At 36.8% G+C, this 20,418-nt stretch overlaps 1 protein-coding gene across 1 annotated transcript in view; it reads right to left on the bottom strand.

Moving 5' to 3' along the window:
- Positions 1 to 20,418, bottom strand: part of MALRD1 (MAM and LDL receptor class A domain containing 1) — a 576,646-nt gene that overhangs the window by 328,329 nt on the left and 227,899 nt on the right. Inside the window, exons 25-26 of the mRNA XM_070382053.1 lie at positions 11,329 to 11,576; positions 6,859 to 7,150 (exon numbers count right to left, since the gene is read on the bottom strand). Coding sequence (XP_070238154.1) covers positions 6,859 to 7,150; positions 11,329 to 11,576 — 540 coding nt within the window. The remainder of the gene's footprint in view (positions 1 to 6,858; positions 7,151 to 11,328; positions 11,577 to 20,418) is intronic.

Below are 20,418 nucleotides of genomic sequence, written 5' to 3'. Positions count from 1 at the left end.
TCTGTTCTGGTCCCATCACTTCATGGCAAATAGATGGGGAAACAGTGGAAACAGTGTCAGACTTTGTTTTTTGGGGCTCCAAAATCACTGCAGATGGTGATTTTAGCCATGAAATTAAAAGATGCTTACTCCTTGGAAGGAAAGTTATGACCCACCTAGATAGCATATTCAAAAGCAGAGACATTACTTTGCCAACAAAGATCCGTCTAGTCAAGGCTATGGTTTTTCCGGTGGTCATGTATGGATGTGAGAGTTGGACTGTGAAGAAAGCTGAGTGCCAAAGAATTGATGCTTTTGAACTGTGGTGTTGGAGAAGACTCTTGAGAGTCCCTTGGAGAGCAAGGAGATCCAACCAGTCCATTCTAAAGGAGATCAGTCCTGGGTGTTCATTGGAAGGACTGATGCTAAAGCTGAAACTCCAATACTTTGGCTACCTCATGCAAAGAATTGACTCATTGAAAACACCCTGATGCTGGGAGGGATTGGGGGCAGGAGGAGAAGGGGATGACAGAGGATGAGATGGCTGGATGGCATCACCAACTCGATGGACATGAGTTTGAGTGAACTCTGGGAGTTGGTGATGGACAGGGAGGCCTGGCGTGCTGCAATTCATGGGGTCTCAAATAGTCGGACATGACTGAGCTACTGAACTGAACTGAACCTCTTCAGAACCAGCTTTTATTGGTTAACATTATAATTTCCTTTATCTTCTCTTACACTGAAATCTCTTTTGTTTTCACTTTCAATTTTTTTCAACATTTTCTCAATTTCTGAAGGAATTTCTTGTTTAAATTAGACAAAAATATGCACTGAAGAAACACAGTCAGAACAAATGCACAAATGAAATAATATTTTACAGTGTATATACTACTCTCAATTTCCCCTAACCAGAGCAGTGTCTGTGATAAACTTCCTCCGTATGGTCACTGCATGAAATTTTCAAAATCTCATTGTCTATTGACTGTATTTAGAACAGAACTTGAGATTTTTCGTATACAATATGTTGCTTAAACAGTATTCTCAGTTTTGCGTAATCCAAATATAATTTCCAGTATAAATATTGTCCCCCCTAAAAAAATAAAAATTAAAAAACCAGAGTGAAATATAGGCATTCCATGAATTTGAGTACCAAAAATCAACAGATATTTTACCGGGAAAATATTAACTTGGAAAACACTGGGTGGAGTAAGCTTGTACATTTAAAATGAACTTTCCTCTGCCCCCACCCACATCATATGCAACTCATCAACTTCCTTGAATTATAGGACCACTTCTTTCGTCTTCATTGTTTATTATGAATAATAAATGAAACTAGAGAATTTAGCAATTTAGGGGCTTTTGTGAGAGCAAATTCTTTGAAGAAAATAGGAGGGTCAGAGGAAATCTGAATTTTTAAGCAATGAATGGAACATGAAGAAGAAAAAATAACAACTATACAACATGCTTTTAGGAAATTTCAACTTATGCACACTTTAATCTCCCCAACAGGGAGAAAACTGCTAGAAAAAAGGGAGAGGTACTGAACACTGACTGTATGCCAGTGGTTGCTTAAAACATTCTATATATTATTATCTCCACTATTTTTCAGATGACTTAGATTCCAATAGCTCTATTTTTATGGACAAGAAAGATAAGAATTAGAGAGGTTAAGTAGATCAGGTGACACCTTATAAGTAGTAAGCATTACAAAAGTCCAAATTCATCTTTTTAAACCCCAAACATATGCACTTAGAACTAAACCCTGTGTACAGGGTTCACCAAATTACAGAGCAAAGGATAATCAGCCAGATTTCCCAGCAGAGGACTCTGAGTTGCTATGCCAGCATTCTCATCAGTAGGTACGAGCCTTTTAAACTCCCCCCAGGTATTTCAAGGAAATACTCGACATCAAAGAGAAGCTAATCCATTCACGCTCCATTGTCTTATACATTTTTTTTTTTTTTTTGCCTTTTTTAAACTTTTCATTTTATACTGGAGTATAGCTGATTGATTAAGAATGTTGTGATAGTTTTAGGGGCACAGCAGAGTGACTCAGCCATACACATGGATCTGTTCTCCCCCAAAATTCCCCTTCCACCAAGGCTGCCACATCACATTGATACCAGACTTCCCCGTGCTATACAGTAGGTCCCTGATGGTTATCCATTTGAAATTTGGCAATGTGTACACATCGACCTCAAACTCCCTTACACATATTTTTCAAGCAAAAGTTAATTGTCATGTTAAAACATAATTGTTTTATGACTCATATCTATAAATTACTTAAAACACATGTGTGCATACACACACAAATTAAGACTTGGTCTCTGTCCTTATTATAATTAAAATTTTTATTAAATATCGGTCAATAACACAGAATATGATAGTGGCTGAATCTCCATACAGACATTTAAAAGAGGAATCTTGGTTGTCTTTTTCTTATTAAAATTCATTAAACAATTATTTTTCTCCATCATCATTTAGCAATTAACAAAATTGCCATCGAAATAAGCTTTTAAATATAACTTCTAAAGACTCAATAATAACCCCCTAATATTACTTTTGCTAATAAAGCTCTGGTTCTTATTTGACTGATTAGAATCACTAATTCCAGATTCAGTTCAATTGCATCTTCCTAAATATATATGTTTTGCCTCCTCTTGTCTTTTTCTATTTTAAGTCGTCCTTGACGGAATTATTAGCCTACGCCCATGAATATAGATGAAAAGTGTGCATGAACTAAAGTCACTTTCAGAAGTTTAGTGGATATAGCCACTGCCTGAATATCATTTATCCTTCATTTATCTGTGAAAGTTTCAGGTTAAGTGTTTTTGCAGTACCGAGACATTGAGAAACATTTCAAAGATACACACATACACACACGTTCTTCATGACAAATCAAAATTACTAAATTAAAGAGGTTTTCAATAAATAATAGATTGAATGATTACCATGTAATATAAAATAATTATATGCTTGTGATCTCTGCAAGAGAGAAAACTTTGCTAAAACATATGGTAGAAATATATTCTTAATAAAATGCAAATAATGGAGGCTCACACTCAAATGTCTATACCATCTAAGGAATACTGGTAAGGTGCTCAAAATATCAGATAATGTAAAATGATACAGTTTTTACTGAATACATGCCAAACAAGAGAATATACCAAACATGAGACTAGGTAAATTATATAGGTGTTTGCGTGTGTGCGTGCTAAGTCGCTTCAGTCATATCCAACTCTTTGTGACCCCATGGACTCTAGCCCACCAGGCTCCTCTGTCCATGGGATTCTCCAGGCAAGAATACTACAGTGGGTTGCCATTCCCTTCTCCAGGGATCTTCCCAACCCAGGGATCAAACCTGCATCTCTTGTATCTCCTGCATTGGCAGATGGATTCTTCACCTTAGCACCACCTGGGAAGCCCATATAGATGACTACCTCTTTTTATTTTAAGAACTTAAGAAACAGGTTCTCTTTGAATAACAGATGAGGAATTTGGGTTTCAGAGAAGTTGTACAGCACATAGCTAGTAAGAAGAATGTCTGAAATTAGTACCTACTTCACTAGAACATGGTACCTACCCGTGCTTCCCCATTTAGCCTAGGGGTATATTTTGCTTCTGTTTAAATAAGAATAGAACTGAAATTCTTTGGAATTCACAAACTGGACCTCAAATAATGGAACCCAATTGTCAGACTCATATAAAAGTGCCCTACAGTATCTACTTCATCTCCTGTGCACTGGGATAGAATGAGTGGCTATCAAGCAATCAAAATGTGGCTAATCCAAATTGAGATGGGTTGTAGTTGTAAAATAAATACACATTGGATTTTAAAGGCTAAGTCTGAAAATAAGAATATAAAATACTTCATTATTATCTTACATAGCTTTTGTGTTAAAAATGATAATACTTGGGGCATATTGAGTTAATTCAGGGTTCAGTCGTGATTCAGGGTAGTTCAGTCCATAAAGAATCTGCCTGCATTGCAGGAGATCCAGGTTCAATTCCTGGGTCAGGAAGACCCCCTGGAGAAGGAAATGGCAAAATATATTCTAAAAATTAATTCTGCTTTTTCTAAACATAACTTCTAGCATATATAAATTACACAAGTAGCTTACATTAGTGGCTTGCATTATACTTCTGTTAAAAGTTCATGATATTGCTGAATTCTCTTGCACCAACTTTCATGAAGACTAATAAAAAGCAGTTTGGCTTCTTAAAAATTTGTCCAGGCCACTCCCCCAAATATGTTTAAATACATATATACACAACAGTATATATACTCTCTACTGGCACTTTATTATATCTAGCCTAATATTAGGTGATTTTTGAGATGGTTTTCCTATTCTCCCCTACCACAATGAGATATTCTTAAAAGCAGAGTCTCAATTTCTATTCACCAAAAATTTTAATAGAATATCTCCAATAGCATCAGGATATACAAAGAACTCTAGTGATATTAATCAGATCAGATCAGTCGCTCAGTCGTGTCCGACTCTTTGCAACCCCATGAATCGCAGCACGCCAGGCCTCCCTGTCCATCACCAACTCCCGGAGTTCTCCCAGACTCACATCCGTTGAGTCAGTGATGCCATCTAGCCATCTCATCCTCTGTCGTCCCCTTCTCCTCCTGCCCCCAATCCCTCCCATCATCAGAGTCTTTTCCAATGAGTCAACTCTTCGCATGAGGTGGCCAAAGTACTGGAGTTTCAGCTTTAGCATCATTCCTTCCAAAGAAACCCCAGGGCTGATCTCCTTCAGAATGGTATGCACCCTTAATTTTATAATTAATATATAATCTATACCACTTTTTACATACTTTAAACTTTTCCTTTTGGAAGCCTTGTCATTTTTGTTTAAGAAACTTCATTCCAGATTTCACAGGTTTAAGAATTTAAAATTCCCGATGAGATTGGTTTGTTCCTCTGACATCACACTTAGTAGTTGTTCATTGAAGTTTAAAGTGGTTCTACATAAAACTTTTGCTCTCTCGTTACTTGGATGCTATGAGATTACTTTTTATTATGATCAAACATTTACTATTTAAAAGGTCAGATCTGGACAAAAGCTAGTATAGCTGTCATCAGATTTGCTACAGAGAAAGAAGGTGAAGCTTTTCTCAAGAAGTAGATTATTCTGAGGTATCTGAAATGCTTTTACATTTCACTCTTGTTAGTATCTAGGTTTCCCTGATGGCTCAGCTGGTAAAGAATCCGCTTGCAATGTGGGAGACATGCTGCATTGATCCCTGGTTTGGGAAGATCCCCTGGAGAAGGGAAAGGCTACCCACTCCAGTATTCTGGTCTGGAGAATTCCATGGACCGTATAGTCCATGGGATTGCAAAGAGTCGGACACAACTGACCAACTTTAACTTTCACTTGTTAGTATATATTTCCCTCAACACAATTTTGAAATGTTTGTTTTCCTCTGTACCATTCCATACTGTGCTGGAAACTTCAAGCAAACATCCTGACTTAATTATGTGTCAGTGGGGAAACAGTTATCTAGAAACATAATCTGTGAAATGAATGAGGAAGTCAAGGCAGAAATGGTACGGTTCCCCATTCTACCCACCATGTTAAGTCAGCACAAATAAATTAGTTCATTCTTCTTAAAGCACTTTTGTTTCTTATTTATAATATGTAATTTATATACAAAAGGAATGGCATTTTTATTTTCTTCTCCAAACTCATGGTTTAAATATTAATATATATCATGTTATCAATTGATAAAATTTGTTCTTTTGTTTTCTTAACACTATATACTGTATTTATTTTCATCTCATACCTCTAATATATTATAGGGATTAATGCTATTTAATATTTCCACATCTTATAACACTGTCAATCTATGTATTATGTTGGACATCTATCAAGTCAACATTTTAATCTAATTATTAAGAAAAATTACCCAAATATTTTTAGGTGAATGGATGGACATAATCAATCATCTAAATGACTTAAATATATAAATTCAACCATTCAAATGAATAAGTGAGTGAGTGTTAGTTGGTCAGTCATATCTGACTCTTTGTGACTCCATGAACTATATAACCCACCAGGCTCCTCTGTCCATGGAATTCTCCAAGCACGAAAACTGGAGTGGGTTGCCATTGCCTTCAAATGAATAAAGTATTTGTCTAAAGAGAATAAAGTATATAAAATAACCACACTAACATCTAATTAAAGTGAAATAAATCTGTTCTTGACATTTTGGACTGCAAGTAGATCCAACCAGTTCATTCTGAAGGAGATCAGCCCTGGGATTTCTTTGGAAGGAAAGATGCTAAAGCTGAAACTCCAGTACTTTGGCCACATGATGTGAAGAGTTGACTCATTGGAAAAGACTCTGATGCTGGGAGGGATTGGGGGGCAGGAGGAGAAGGGGACGACAGAGGATGAGATGGCTGGATTGCATCACTGACTCGATGGACGTGAGTCTGGGTGAACTCCAGGAGTTGGTGATGGACAGGGAGGCCTGGCATGCTGCGATTCATGGGGTCACAGAGAGTCAGACATGACTGAGCGACTGAACTGAACTGAACTGAACTGACATTCTTACATTTATTAAGAGTGAATGATATTTATTTCGGATTGAAATCTGAATCAAACTGAAAACAAAGGAGCCGTATTTTATTGATCTAAGAAGACACTGACTAAAATAAGAACTCAGGAATTGGTAAATACACCAAAGCTTGGAGAAAAAATTGGAAGACAAGTTTATGAGTAAAGACTTGAAAGATAACATTTTAGATTCAAAAAGATTTTTCCTTATGAAAAGAATAATTTACTAGGTGTTTAGGTCACTTCTTTTCCATTTCCTTCCTTCCCACCTACCACTCTGTAAACGCACAAACTAAATAAATCAAAATGTACCTGTCGGAAGAGGCACTGCGAGTTCTTCTTTCATGGAGTGATGGGAAGATAGACAGTTCTTTGTAAGCACAATGTCATCCAGTGCTATATCACCACGGTGGCCCTTCCCAACTCGGCCTTCAAATTTGAGTTGGAAGTCCTCATCACCAGACAGGGCTAGCTCTTTCCGCTGCCAGAAATTGCCTTGTTCTACAGTGAGGTTAAGCAGGACCTTCGTTTGGTTTGAGACTGATACCTGGATCAAGGTGAGTGCTCCAATGCCATGTCCATACATGTGATAATGAAAAATTATCTGCAACCAGAAATAGAAATATTATAAATAATTAGTACAGTTAATTTCATCTTATTTTCAATTATATCATGCTGTCCTCTCTTTTCTTAACAGATTCTGGAAGAAAAAATAGGTCTGTATGTTCTATTGCTTAGTGAATACTCTATCAATGAACGAAGTTAGTCTAGCCTTAAATCATATGCTGCAAAACATGGAATGTAGTACAATAAGAACCAAGCAGGAATTTAGTTGAAAAAATGAGTGGCGTTTACTTCCTTTTTGTGACTTATAAAAGTAGGATTCCTCCACAAACTCTTAAAATCTGCTGTCAAAGGGATACAAATATCATTAAAAAGTATTATATTATATAGAAAGACTTTTCATGATTAAGAAACATCAGGTACTAAAGAAAATAATTTCCATCTCATGAAACTTAAATCATTTTCTTCAAAACAGCAGAGTACTTGATTGCTTATTCCACCACATTCTTAAACTTGAAACACATTTTCAGTTCTTCAAGGTCCTCAGGGCTCTACTATACATAGCAAAACCACCAGAATAGCAATTTCTAAATTTTACTTGAAATGTTTCAGAAGAGTAGACTTGAGTTTTACCCCCAAGTAAAAATTAATATGAGTATTTCCAAGGATTAACATTTCAATGTTTCAAATATGGAGTTTACCATATTTTTGGTGATTAAAACACTGGTGGAGAAAGTTAGGGGAAATTCTAAAAAAGAGAAGAGTATGAGTTAGGAACAGTAGGGACTCAGAGTTTTTAAGCTTTGGGCTTGTCATTTTTAGGAGTGGGGGAAAACTAATGGGGGGTGATCTTCATGCAGGAAAATAACATTTTAGAAACACTGGCACTCATGGATATTATAGTCTAGAGAAGGGAAATGAATGCGTTTAAAGGGTAAAGAATGTGATTAAACAATATACATAATGCATACTTTCAAACAGCATCAAGAGGTAAGCTCTGTGAAGTCAATCTATGCAAATTTCCTAGCTGATGAATAATACCCAAACTTCAGCTATTACTCTATGATCCAAAAGTGTTTATCCTATTGATTGACCCATTAATGTAGGAAAACATGAACTCTGTGACCACTGTAGCTTGTTCTGGGAGGACTGCTCAAACCTGAGTGGCACAAAGTGAGAAACAAAAAGTGTCTGACCGGGGTTGACATATATGCACCAATGACACCATGTATAAAATAGGTAACTAACGAGAACCTACTGTGCAGCCCAGGGAACTCTACCCAATGCTCTGTATGACCTAAATAGGAAGAAAATCAAAAAAAGGAGGGGATCTACGTATATGTAGAGCTGATTCCAGGGGGCTCCCCTGGTGGCTCAGTGGTAAACAAATCCACCTGCCAATTCAGGAGACATGGTTTCAATCCCTGGGTCGCAAAGATCCTCTGGGGAAAGAAATGGCAATCCACTCCGATATTTTTGACTGAGAAATCTCATGAAGAGGAGCCATGGGGCTGCAAAAGAGTCTGACATGACTTAGCAACTAAATAACAACAGAGCTGATTCACTTTGCTGTACAGGAAAAAACTAACATAATAATGTAAAGCAACTATATTCCATTAAAAATTAATTTTAAAAAAGGGTCTGAGGCCAGCTTCTTGAGCAGTGTCAAAAAGCAAGAAAGGAAACTATCCAACAGGCAAAAGCACACATCTGTCTGGAGCCCCTGCAGTCATACACATGGTCTTCCCAGTATCCTGCCTTGTTCTGTCTTATTTGCACAGAAAGCATAAAGCATATGTTTTATGTCACATAAACACTTCTGTATCTTCTTGAGGCCATTTTCTGAATGATACCATTGGGTTAACATGCAAACAAACATCTAAACACAAACACTCCATTTCTACAGAGAATATTTGATGACAATGTAACCTAATCACAGGGCAACATGAGCAAATAAAAATCTGTGAAGTACTGAATTCTTTTAAGGAGGCATCTTCACCAGAATTTCAGTTACTCTCTACACTCATCAATCTATGTCTGCATACTTCTCTGTATTCCATCCATCCCTCAGAAGGGAGAAAATTCTCCAATTTGATTTTTTTCTGCCTGAAGGTATTCCACAAGGTCAAGTGACAGAAAGGATTTTCATGAAAGTTTAGGAGGTCATTTCTGCTCACTTGATAAACAAATTTTTTATATCTGAGAGTCCCAATCATTTCCAGCATGACTTTTCCTTACTACTTTGTATACAATCTATATCATAAATATTCATAAAATGAACTATTCATCATTAATTTTTTGACATTTCTCCTAGGCATACTTCATTATTCTCACACAGATGTTTAAAACAGTGGGAACTATAGTTCTGAGGCCAGGCAAAAATAGAGATAAATGAAACCCTTGGTTACTACAGTATGAAAAAAAGAATCTATTGAACATTCTTAGAGGAAGTCTAAATAGAAAAGCTAAGAAGTCTTCTTTCTGTTGTCTTCCAAATTACTCAATACTTTCTTGAAAATAAAACCCCAGAACACTGGGTTTATATATGTTTTGTCTATATCTATAAATCTGTATATTCACAGATATTCTGAAAAGAGAAAATCAGTTCTAGTCTTGGAAAGTTAATTAAAAATTAAACATGCAGTATATAAAATTTCAGTTTGACTTCTTTGCCTCTCTAAAACTCAATGTTTGCCAAACTAATTAAAGTTTAATTGTGTATTTTTTCATTACATCCATTCTGGACTGCTGAGTTATGTCTCTCAAACTTTGATCGTGTCACTTTCTTGCAGAAAATCTATCAAATGTGCCTAAAGAGAGAAGAGAGATATTATTCTGAGTGTTAAACTATGAAATCAACTTAAGCTGAGACAGAAAAGCTCCTAAGACAAGCTAAAGGTTTAACATGACTGGGGCAGTGGTAGGATGTGAAGGCTGGTCAGTATAAAACAGGAACAAACATCTGTAGTAACTACAGGTTCAGCTGGAAAGCCCATGACCGAAGATTTAACATGCCTCCTTCTGGAGTTAGGGCTCTCTGTGTTGTGGAAAGAAATATACAAGAATTTGACAATCTGAAGATAATAAAGATTTAAATCATGCCTCCCAGTTTGATTCTTTGATCAGCTAGCAACTTTCTGGATATAATTTGTTTTCTTTACAGTGTTCAGACATTGAGGAATATACCAGTCCAAATACATGTGTTCACAGCTATGGAGACTGTATTTTTTGTCATAAATATAAAGGGCACATTTATTCACACACTAACTTCTTATAAAAAGATGCCATGAAGTCATTTCTGAGTGCTTAATTTATATGTAAAGCTAAATTTAGCTCCCAGCCTAGCTGGCTCAAATCCCCTGGGGAATAAAAACAGACAATCACACAAATAATAAAGGAAAGTGAAGGACCTTCCAAATGCATAGTCATCATATGAAGATCCAAACAACTCTACTTATATTTTTAACACTCTATAAACATTTTCTTCAAATTTCCACAGCATAATGGCCAAACCATTTTTTCCTAATCTAGAAATTCTACATTTTAAAGTGTCAACTTCAGTCTTTAATTTTCCGTGAAGATGTCCAACCATTTTATCATGGTGTCAACTGTGACTAATATTAGTTCTTGAAACATTTAACTATTTTACACTATTTCTCGCTGTTTATTTCTCTTCCTTATGATGAAATCCCAATAATTCCAATGAGTGCCAAGTTCCCTGAGTGGACACAACCAATATTTCACTTTGTTCTAGGTGGTTCAGACAGTAAAGAATCTGCCTGCAGTGCAGAGACACATGTTCAGTCCCTGGGTTGGGAAGATCCCCTGGAGAAGGAAACGGCAACCCAATCCAGTATTCTTGCCTGGAGAATTCCATGGACAGGAGTCTGGTGGGTTACAGTCCACGGGGTTGCAAAGAGTTGGACACAACTGAGTGACTAACACTTTCTTTCACTTTCACCCATAGTTATGGATAATAACCATGACATTTTTCCAATGGATTCCAAGATTCTTTGTCTATGGAACTTATCCATAGGATAAATTCTTCCAACAGTTCTAACAAACCTTCCCTTTCATCTTCACTTTCTGCCGCTCACAAAATTCCAAGTTGAGTGCATTCAAAGTCACTTTTTAGTCTGGTTCTGGCCATTCTGTTTTCTGTTTTTGACTCTATCAGAAGTTGCTTATAACATTTCTGTTTTAATTTTTTCTCCATACCTTACAGTTTTTGCTTCTCCAGCTTATGACTGGACTTGAAATTCTGGCTGCCCTCATGGGCTGCTGAGGGAACAAGCTCTTTATAAAGATGTAATGGCCAGATGAATTTCCCAAGGTGTGGTCAGCCGCTGGCTCTGTGCCTGTAGCAGGGACATTGCTCGCCTTCAGATTCCAGTCAAAGTCATCATCCTGCTCCTGCTCCCAGGAACAAAGATCAAACTCAAAGTCACAGCGTCCCCTGGAGGCACCTGGAAAACATTTTACAATTTATGGTGGAGAGAAAAAGGAAATCAGCCGATAAAGCATGCAATCCAAAATCACATTTTATAAAGCACTCTCATGTCTAGGGACCTTTGAACTTGCTCCTCTCTCTGCCAGGATTCCTTCCCAAATGTCCACATGACCTTCCCACTCATTTCTATCAGATCTGTATTTGAATATCACCTTGTCAGTGGATCCTTATTTACTGGTGTATCTAAAATCTCCTATACTCAACTCTCTCCTGCTTCAGTTCTTTATTTTTATTGTTGGCACTTTCCTAATATATCATATCTTTACCTATTTATTTTATTTTTTTGGTCTTCCCTCACTCTTCACTCATCAGAATGCATGTTTCATGAAGGAGAGAATTTGCTCAGTTTTGTTCATTGTTATTTTCCCAGTGCCTGGCAAAAAACTGCTTAATTTGCTGAATAAATAAAGTTTAAAAAGAGAAAAAAAAATTATAGTAATCTTATGTAAGCTTTTATAAAGAGAATGAATAAACAACAAGGTCCTATTGTATAGCATGAGGATTATATTCAATATTATATGATAAACTATAATGGCAAAGAAATACAAAAAATAATGTGTATATATATATATGTATAAACTGAATCACTTTGCTGTACAGCAGTAATTGACACAACATTGTAAATCAACTATACTTCAATTGAAAAATACGAAAAAAATTACAGTAATCCTGCTACATCATGCAATATTCAAAACCTACCAATATTATCCTTACAGAAATATTAAAATAGAATATTTTATTTTGTTACACACAGATACATAACAAGCTAATGACTTACATAAGTTTATTCCTTCACCAATCTGGTCCCAGGGTCAAAATGCATGGGAAAATGTTAGTATTATACACCTTTTCTCCTCCAAACCCCTATTTGATCAAAGTAACTTATTTCTTCTCTCTTCTCCTCTTTGCTTCTCAGCTCTTGGTAGGGAATTTAGGAAGTTCATTATTTTTCAACACAGTTTGGCATGGGAAATACTGCCTGAAGCAAAAATTACTAATCATCATAATTATTTTTTTAATGTATACTCATTTCAGAGATAATAAAATTGTGAAATGAAAAAGTAAGGCTAAAACTGCAATGATTTATTATAATAAGTCACAGAAACTAAATCTGTTATTTAATACCAACTATCTCTCAGGTAATCTAAAAATATTTATTATTAACATTGCTTAAGTTTTTCTTTCATTTCCAGAACAGTAAAAATTATTGAGTTCGACTATGTCTGTATTGGTTTTCTGCCTGCCAAATCTATGCATCTCTGACAGTTGCTGTTGTTCAGTCACTCTCATGTCCAACTTTTCCATGACCCCATGGGCTGCAGCACTCCAGCCTTGATTTCTATTTTCTTCTTTTTAAAAATAAGGCTATCCTTTTCTTCTTCTTCTTCTTTTTTTGCTTTTTTCCGGTTGCCCTAGAGTCTATATTATACATTTGCAACTAATCCAAGACAACTTTTATTTTATTTTATTTTATTTTTATTTATTTTTTTAAATTAATTTTATTCTATTCTCAAACTTTACATAATTGTATTAGTTCTGCCAAACATCAAAATGAATCCACCACGGGTATACATGTGTTCCCCATCCTGAACCCTCCTCCCTTCCCACACCATCCCTCTGGGTCGTCCCAGTGCACCAGCCCCAAGCATCCAGTATCGTGCATTGAACCTGGACTGGCATCTCGTTTCATACATGATATTTTACATGTTTCAATGCCATTCTCCCAAATCTTCCCACCCTCTCCCTCTCCCACAGAGTCCATAAGACTGTTCTATACGTCAGTGTCTCTTTTGCTGTCTCGTATACAGGGTTATCATTACCATCTTTCTAAATTCCATATATATGCGTTAGTATACTGTATTGGTGTTTTTCCTTCTGGCTTACTTCACTCTGTATAATAGGCTCCAGTTTCATCCACCTCATTAGAACTGATTCAAATGTATTCTTTTTAATGGCTGAGTAATACTCCATTGTCTATATGTACCATAGCTTTCTTATCCATTCATCTGCTGATGGACATCTAGGTTGCTTCCATGTCCTGGCTATTATAAACAGTGCTGTGATGAACACTGGGGTACACGTGTCTCTTTCCCTTCTGGTTTCCTCAGTGTGTATGCCCAGCAGTGGGATTGCTGGATCATAAGGCAGTTCTATTACCAGTTTTTTAAGGAATCTCCACACTGTTCTCCATAGTGGCTGTACTAGTTTGCATTCCCACCAACAGTGTAAGAGGGTTCCCTTTTCTCCACACCCTCTCCAACATTTATTATTTGTAGACTTTTGGATTGCAGCCATTCTGACTGGTGTGAAATGGTACCTCATAGTGGTTTTGATTTGCATTTCTCTGATAATGAGTGATGTTGAGCATCTTTTCATGTGTTTGTTAGCCATCTGTATGTCTTCTTTGGAGAAATGTCTATTTAGATCTTTGGCCCATTTTTTGATTGGGTCATTTATTTTTCTGGAGTTGAGCTGGAAGAGTTGCTTGTATATTTTTGGGATTAGTTGTTTGTCGGTTGCTTCATTTGCTATTATTTTCTCCCATTCTGAAGGCTGTCTTTTCACCTTGCTAATAGTTTCCTTTGATGTGCAGAAGCTTTTAAGGTTAATTAGGTCCCATTTGTTTATTTTTGCTTTTATTTCCAATATTCTGGGAGGTGAGTCATAGAGGATCCTGCTGTGATGTATGTCAGAGAGTGTTTTGCCTATGTTCTCCTCTAGGAGTTTTATAGTTTCTGGTCTTACATTGAGATCTTTAATCCATTTTGAGTTTATTTTTGTATATGGTGTTAGAAAGTGTTCTAGTTTCATTCTTTTACAGGTGGTTGACCAGATTTCCCAGCACCACTTGTTAAAGAGATTGTCTTTAATCCATTGTATATTCTTGCCTCCTTTGTCAAAGATAAGGTGTCCATATGTGCGTGGATTTATCTCTGGGCTTTCTATTTTGTTCCATTGATCTATATTTCTGTCTTTGTGCCAGTACTATACTGTCTTGATAACTGTGGCTTTGTAGTAGAGCCTGAAGTCAGGTAGGTTGATTCCTCCAGTTCCATTTTTCTTTCTCAAGATCGCTTTGGCTATTCAAGGTTTTTTGTATTTCCATACAAATTGTGAAATTATTTGTTCTAGCTCTGTGAAGAATACTGTTGGTAGCCTGATAGGGATTGCATTGAATCTATAAATTGCTTTGGGTAGTATACTCATTTTCACTATATTGACTCTTCCAATCCATGAACATGGTATATTTCTCCATCTATTAGTGTCCTCTTTGATTTCTTTCACCAGTGTTTTATAGTTTTCTATATATAGGTCTTTAGTTTCTTTAGGTAGATATATTCCTAAGTATTTTATTATTTTTAAACGTAAATGGGTTGAATGCCCCAACCAAAAGACAAAGACTGACTGAATGGATACAAAAACAAGACCCCTACATATGTTGTCTACAGGAGACCCACCTCAAAACAGGGGACACATACAGACTGAAAGTGAAGGGCTGGAAAAAGATTTTCCATGCAAATAGGGACCAAAAGAAAGCAGGAGTAGCAATACTCATATCAGATAAAATAGACTTTAAAACAGGCTGTGAAAAGAGACAAAGAAGGTCACTACATAATGATCAAAGGATCAATCCAAGAAGAAGATATAACAATTATAAATATATATGCACCCAACACAGGAGCACCGCAGTATGTAAGACAAATGCTAACAAGTATAAAAGGAGAAATTAACAATAACACAATAATAGTGGGAGACTTTAACACCCCACTCACACCTATGGATAGATCAACTAAACAGAAAATTAACAAGGAAACACAAACTTTAAACGATACAATAGACCAGTTAGACCTAATTGATATCTATAGGACATTTCATCCCAAAACAATGAATTTCACCTTTTTCTCAAGCGCACATGGAACCTTCTCCAGGATAGATCACATCCTGGGCCATAAAGCTAGCCTTGGTAAATTCAAAAAAATAGAAATCATTCCAAGCATCTTTTCTGACCATAATGCAGTAAGATTAGATCTCAATTACAGGAGAAAACTATTAAAAATTCCAACATATGGAGGCTGAACAACACGCTGCTGAATAACCAACAAATCACAGAAGAAATCAAAAAGAAATCAAAATTTGCATAGAAACGAATGAAAATGAAAACACAACAACCCAAAACCTGTGGGACACAGTAAAAGCAGTCCTAAGGGGAAAGTTCATAGCAATACAGGCACACCTCAAGAAACAAGAAAAAAGTCAAATAAATAACCTAACTCTACACCTAAAGCAACTAGAAAAGGAAGAAATGAAGAACCCCAGGGTTAGTAGAAGGAAAGAAATCTTAAAAATTAGAGCAGAAATAAATGCAAAAGAAACAAAAGAGACCATAGCAAAAATCAACAAAGCCAAAAGCTGGTTCTTTGAAAGGATAAATAAAATTGACAAACCATTAGCCAGACTCATCAAGAAACAAAGGGAGAAAAATCAAATCAACAAAATTAGAAACGAAAATGGAGAGATCACAACAGACAACACAGAAATACAAAGGATCATAAGAGACTATTATCAACAATTATATGCCAATAAAATGGACAATGAGGAAGAAATGGACAAATTCTTAGAAAAGTACAACTTTCCAAAACTCGACCAGGAAGAAATAGAAAACCTTAACAGACCCATCACAAGCACGGAAATTGAAACTGTAATCAAAAATCTTCCAGCAAACAAAAGCCCAGGTCCAGACGGCTTCACAGCTGAATTCTACCAAAAATTTAGAGAAGAGCTAACACCTATCCTGCTTAAACTCTTCCAGAAAATTGCAGAGGAAGGTAAACTTCCAAACTCATTCTATGAGGCCACCATCACCCTAATACCAAAACCTGACAAAGATCCCACAAAAAAGAAAACTACAGGCCAATATCACTGATGAACATAGATGCAAAAATCCTAAACAAAATTCTAGCAATCAGAATCCAACAACACATTAAAAAGATCATACACCATGACCAAGTGGGCTTTATCCCAGGGATGCAAGGATTCTTCAATATCCGCAAATCAATCAATGTAATACACCACATTAACAAATTGAAAAAAAAAACCATATGATTATCTCAATAGATGCAGAGAAAGCCTTTGACAAAATTCAACACCCATTTATGATAAAACTCTCCAGAAAGCAGGAATAGAAGGAACATACCTCAACATAATAAAAGCTATATATGACAAACCCACAGCAAACATTATCCTCAATGGTGAAAAATTGAAAGCATTTCCTCTAAAGTCAGGAACAAGACAAGGGTGCCCACTTTCACCATTACTATTCAACATAGTTTTGGAAGTTTTGGCCACAGCAATCAGAGCAGAAAAAGAAATAAAAGGAATCCAAATTGGAAAAGAAGAAGTAAAACTCTCACTATTTGCAGATGACATGATCCTCTACATAGAAAACCCTAAAGACTCCACCAGAAAATTACTAGAACTAATCAATGATTATAGTAAAGTTGCAGGATATAAAATCAACACACAGAAATCCCTTGCATTCCTATACACTAATAATGAGAAAACAGAAAGAGAAATTAAGGAAACAATTCCATTCACCAAGACAACTTTTAAATAACAGTATACTACTTCAAGGGTGGTGTGAATAGCTTATAAGAACAAAATAACCCTAATTCCTCATTTTCATTCCTTGTATTACTGCTGTCATTAATTTCACAAAGATAAGCACATGTATTGGAAAAGGAAATGGCAACCCACTCCAGTATTCTTGCCTGGGCAATCCCATGGACAGAGGAGCCTGGAGGGCTACAGTCCATGGGATCACAAAGAATCAGACATGACTTCGTGATTAAACAACAAAGTATATGTATATATATACACACACATACATATATATAGATATACACAAGAAATACATAAGCATATGTAATACATTGTTGCTTTTTATTATTTTGAACAAACTATCTGTTATAAGAAAAAAAATGTTTTTTATTTTACCTTCACTTATTGCTCCTCTGATACTCCTTTCTTTATATAGCTCTGAATTTCAGATCATTTTTTTCTCTCAAAAAGTTAGTTTAACATTTCTTGCAAGGCAAGTCTGCTAGCAACAGATGCTCTTATTGTTTGTCTGAGAAAGTCTATAGCTTCCTCATATTTAAAGGATAAATTCACAGGGTACAGAACTCTACATCAGTTTTTTTTTTCCTTACAACACTTTAAATGTCATTCCACTTTCTTCTATCTTGCATTGTTTCTGCATAGAAGTTGGATGTAATTTTTACCTTTATTTGTGTATAAGTAAGGTATTTTTCCCTCTGACTTCCTTCAGAAATTTTACTTTACCTTTGACTTTCTGTAATGTTAAAAGTTAAGCCCACATGTAGATTTTTTTGGGCATTTATCCAGAATCATATTTCCTGAGCTTCCTGTATCTGTGATTTTTATGTGCCATAGGTTTGGCAAAATTCTCAGTCATTATTGCTTCAAACATTTCTTCTGCTTTCTTTCCTCTCCCTTAGATATTCCTATCAGTCACATCTTTGATAGTTGTCCCATAGTCCCCCAATATTCTGTTCTGTTTTTCTCAGTCTTCATTCGTTTGCTTTTCAGTTTTGGAGACTTCTATTAATATACCCTCTAGCTCAGATCTCTCTCCTTAGCCACATTCAGGCTACTATTCAGTTAATCAAGACACCATTTCTGTTACAGTGTTTTTAATCGAAATCATTTCTTTTTGGTTCTTTATTAGGATTACATCTGTTCTTCTTGCATGCTGTTTTACCTACCAGAGGCCTTAGAATATAAATCATAATTGTTTTAAATTCTTAGTCTGATAATTCCAACATCCCTGTCATGTCTAGTTGTGAGGCTTGTTCTGTTTCTTCAGATTCTATTTTTGCCTTGTAGAATGCCTTGTAATTTTTTCTTGATAGCCAGACATGATGTACCAGGTAAAAGGAACTGTTGTAAGTAGGCCTTGAGATTCCCTGGTGGCTGAGATGTAGAGTCTGCCTGCAATGCGGGAGACCTGGGTTCGATCCCTCTGTCAGGAAGATCCCCTGGAGAAGGAAATGGCAACCCACTCCTGTGTTCTTGCCTGGAAAATCCCACGGGCAGAGGAGCCTGTCAGGTTACAGTCCGTGGGCTTGCAAAGAGTCAGATACGACTGAGCGACTTCACTTTCACAGAAGTAGGCCTTTAGCAATGTGGTGGTGAGTATGGGGGGAGGGAGAGTGTTCTATGGTCTTATACTTGGGTCTCTTTTAGTGAACCCATGCCTCAGGACTGAACTTCACAAGTGTTCTCAGGATTTCTTCCCCCCTCACTTCTTAGGTGAAACAGGATTCCTAGAGGAAGCTAGCATTATTTCCCCTCCTCCTATAAGTTAAGCTCTGATAACACCCTAGCAATACAGGCTCTGGTTAACTAATAATAGCTTCCCCCAATGACAGGATTTGTGAGGAAGAATTGAGTGCTTCGGTGAATTTCAGAATGGTTCCTTTATCCCTCCTCCTGCTGGAAGGAGGGGATTCTTTTTTCTCCAATATTTAACATGGGAACCTGGTTGAACTTCTGGAGATAAATCTCACAGTACTGAGTGGGGGAGGGAGGTTGGAACATGCCTTATGGCTGTGTTCCCCTATAGTTTTTAACACTCAGGCTTGGCCACATTGAGCCTTCAGAAACTCATCAATATCACTCAGGTTTTCCTACCCTAGAAACTGATTTCTGAAGTGGCTACTGCTTGCAAGTCTCTACTCTGATAAATTCTGACCCTCTGTACAGACTGCCTATCTTTCCAATCTTGAGGACAGCCTTTGTGCTATGTCCTCCCCTCTCTTATGGATGCAAGTGAAGTGAAGTGATACTGTCACCCTGCTTATTTAACTTATATGCAGAGTACATCATGAGAAACACTGGGCTAGATGAAGCACAAGCTGGAATCAAGGTTGCTGGGAGAAATATCAATAACCTCATACATGCAGATGACACCACCCTTATGGCAGAAAGTGAAGAAGAACTTAGGAGCCTCTTGATGAAAGTGAGAGTTTAAAAAATTGGCTTAAAACTCAACATTCAGAAAAGTAAGATCATGGCATCTGGCCCAATCACTTCATGGCAAATAGATGGGGAAACAGTGGAAACAGCAGCTGACTTTATTTTCTGGGGCTCCAAAATCACTGCAGATGGTGACTGCAGCCATGAAATTAAAAGACGTGTGCTCCTTAGAAGAAAAGTTATGACCAACACAGACAGCATATTAAAAAGCAGAGACATTACTTTGCCAACAAAGGTCCATCTAGTCAAAGCTATGGTTTTTCCAGTAGTTGTATACAGATGTGAGAGTTGGACTATAAAGAAAGCTGAATGCTGAAGAATTGATGCTTTTGAACTGTGGTGTTGGAGAAGACTCTTCAGAATCCCTTGGACTGCAAGGAGATCCAACCAGTCCATCGTAAAGGAAATCAGTCCTGAATATTCATTGGAAGGACTGATTTGAAGCTGAAACTCCAATACCTTGGCCATCTGATGTGAAGAACTGACTCATTTGAAAGACCCTGATGCTGGGAAAGATTGAAGGCAGGAGGAAAGGGGGACAGCAGAGGTTGAGATGGTTGGATGGCATCACCGACTTAATTGACATGAGCTTGAGTAAACTGCAGGAGATGGTGATGGACAGGGAGGCCTGGCGTGCTGCAGTCCATGGGGTCACAAAAAGTCAGACACGACTGAGTGACTGACCTAAAGTGAAGTGAAAGTTGCTCAGTCGTGTCCCACTCTTTGCAACACCATGGACT

This window comes from Bos mutus, chromosome 13 (assembly GCF_027580195.1).
Source record: "Bos mutus isolate GX-2022 chromosome 13, NWIPB_WYAK_1.1, whole genome shotgun sequence".
Classification (NCBI taxonomy): Eukaryota; Metazoa; Chordata; class Mammalia; order Artiodactyla; family Bovidae; genus Bos; species Bos mutus.
This window is presented reverse-complemented; position numbering and strand designations above follow the sequence as displayed.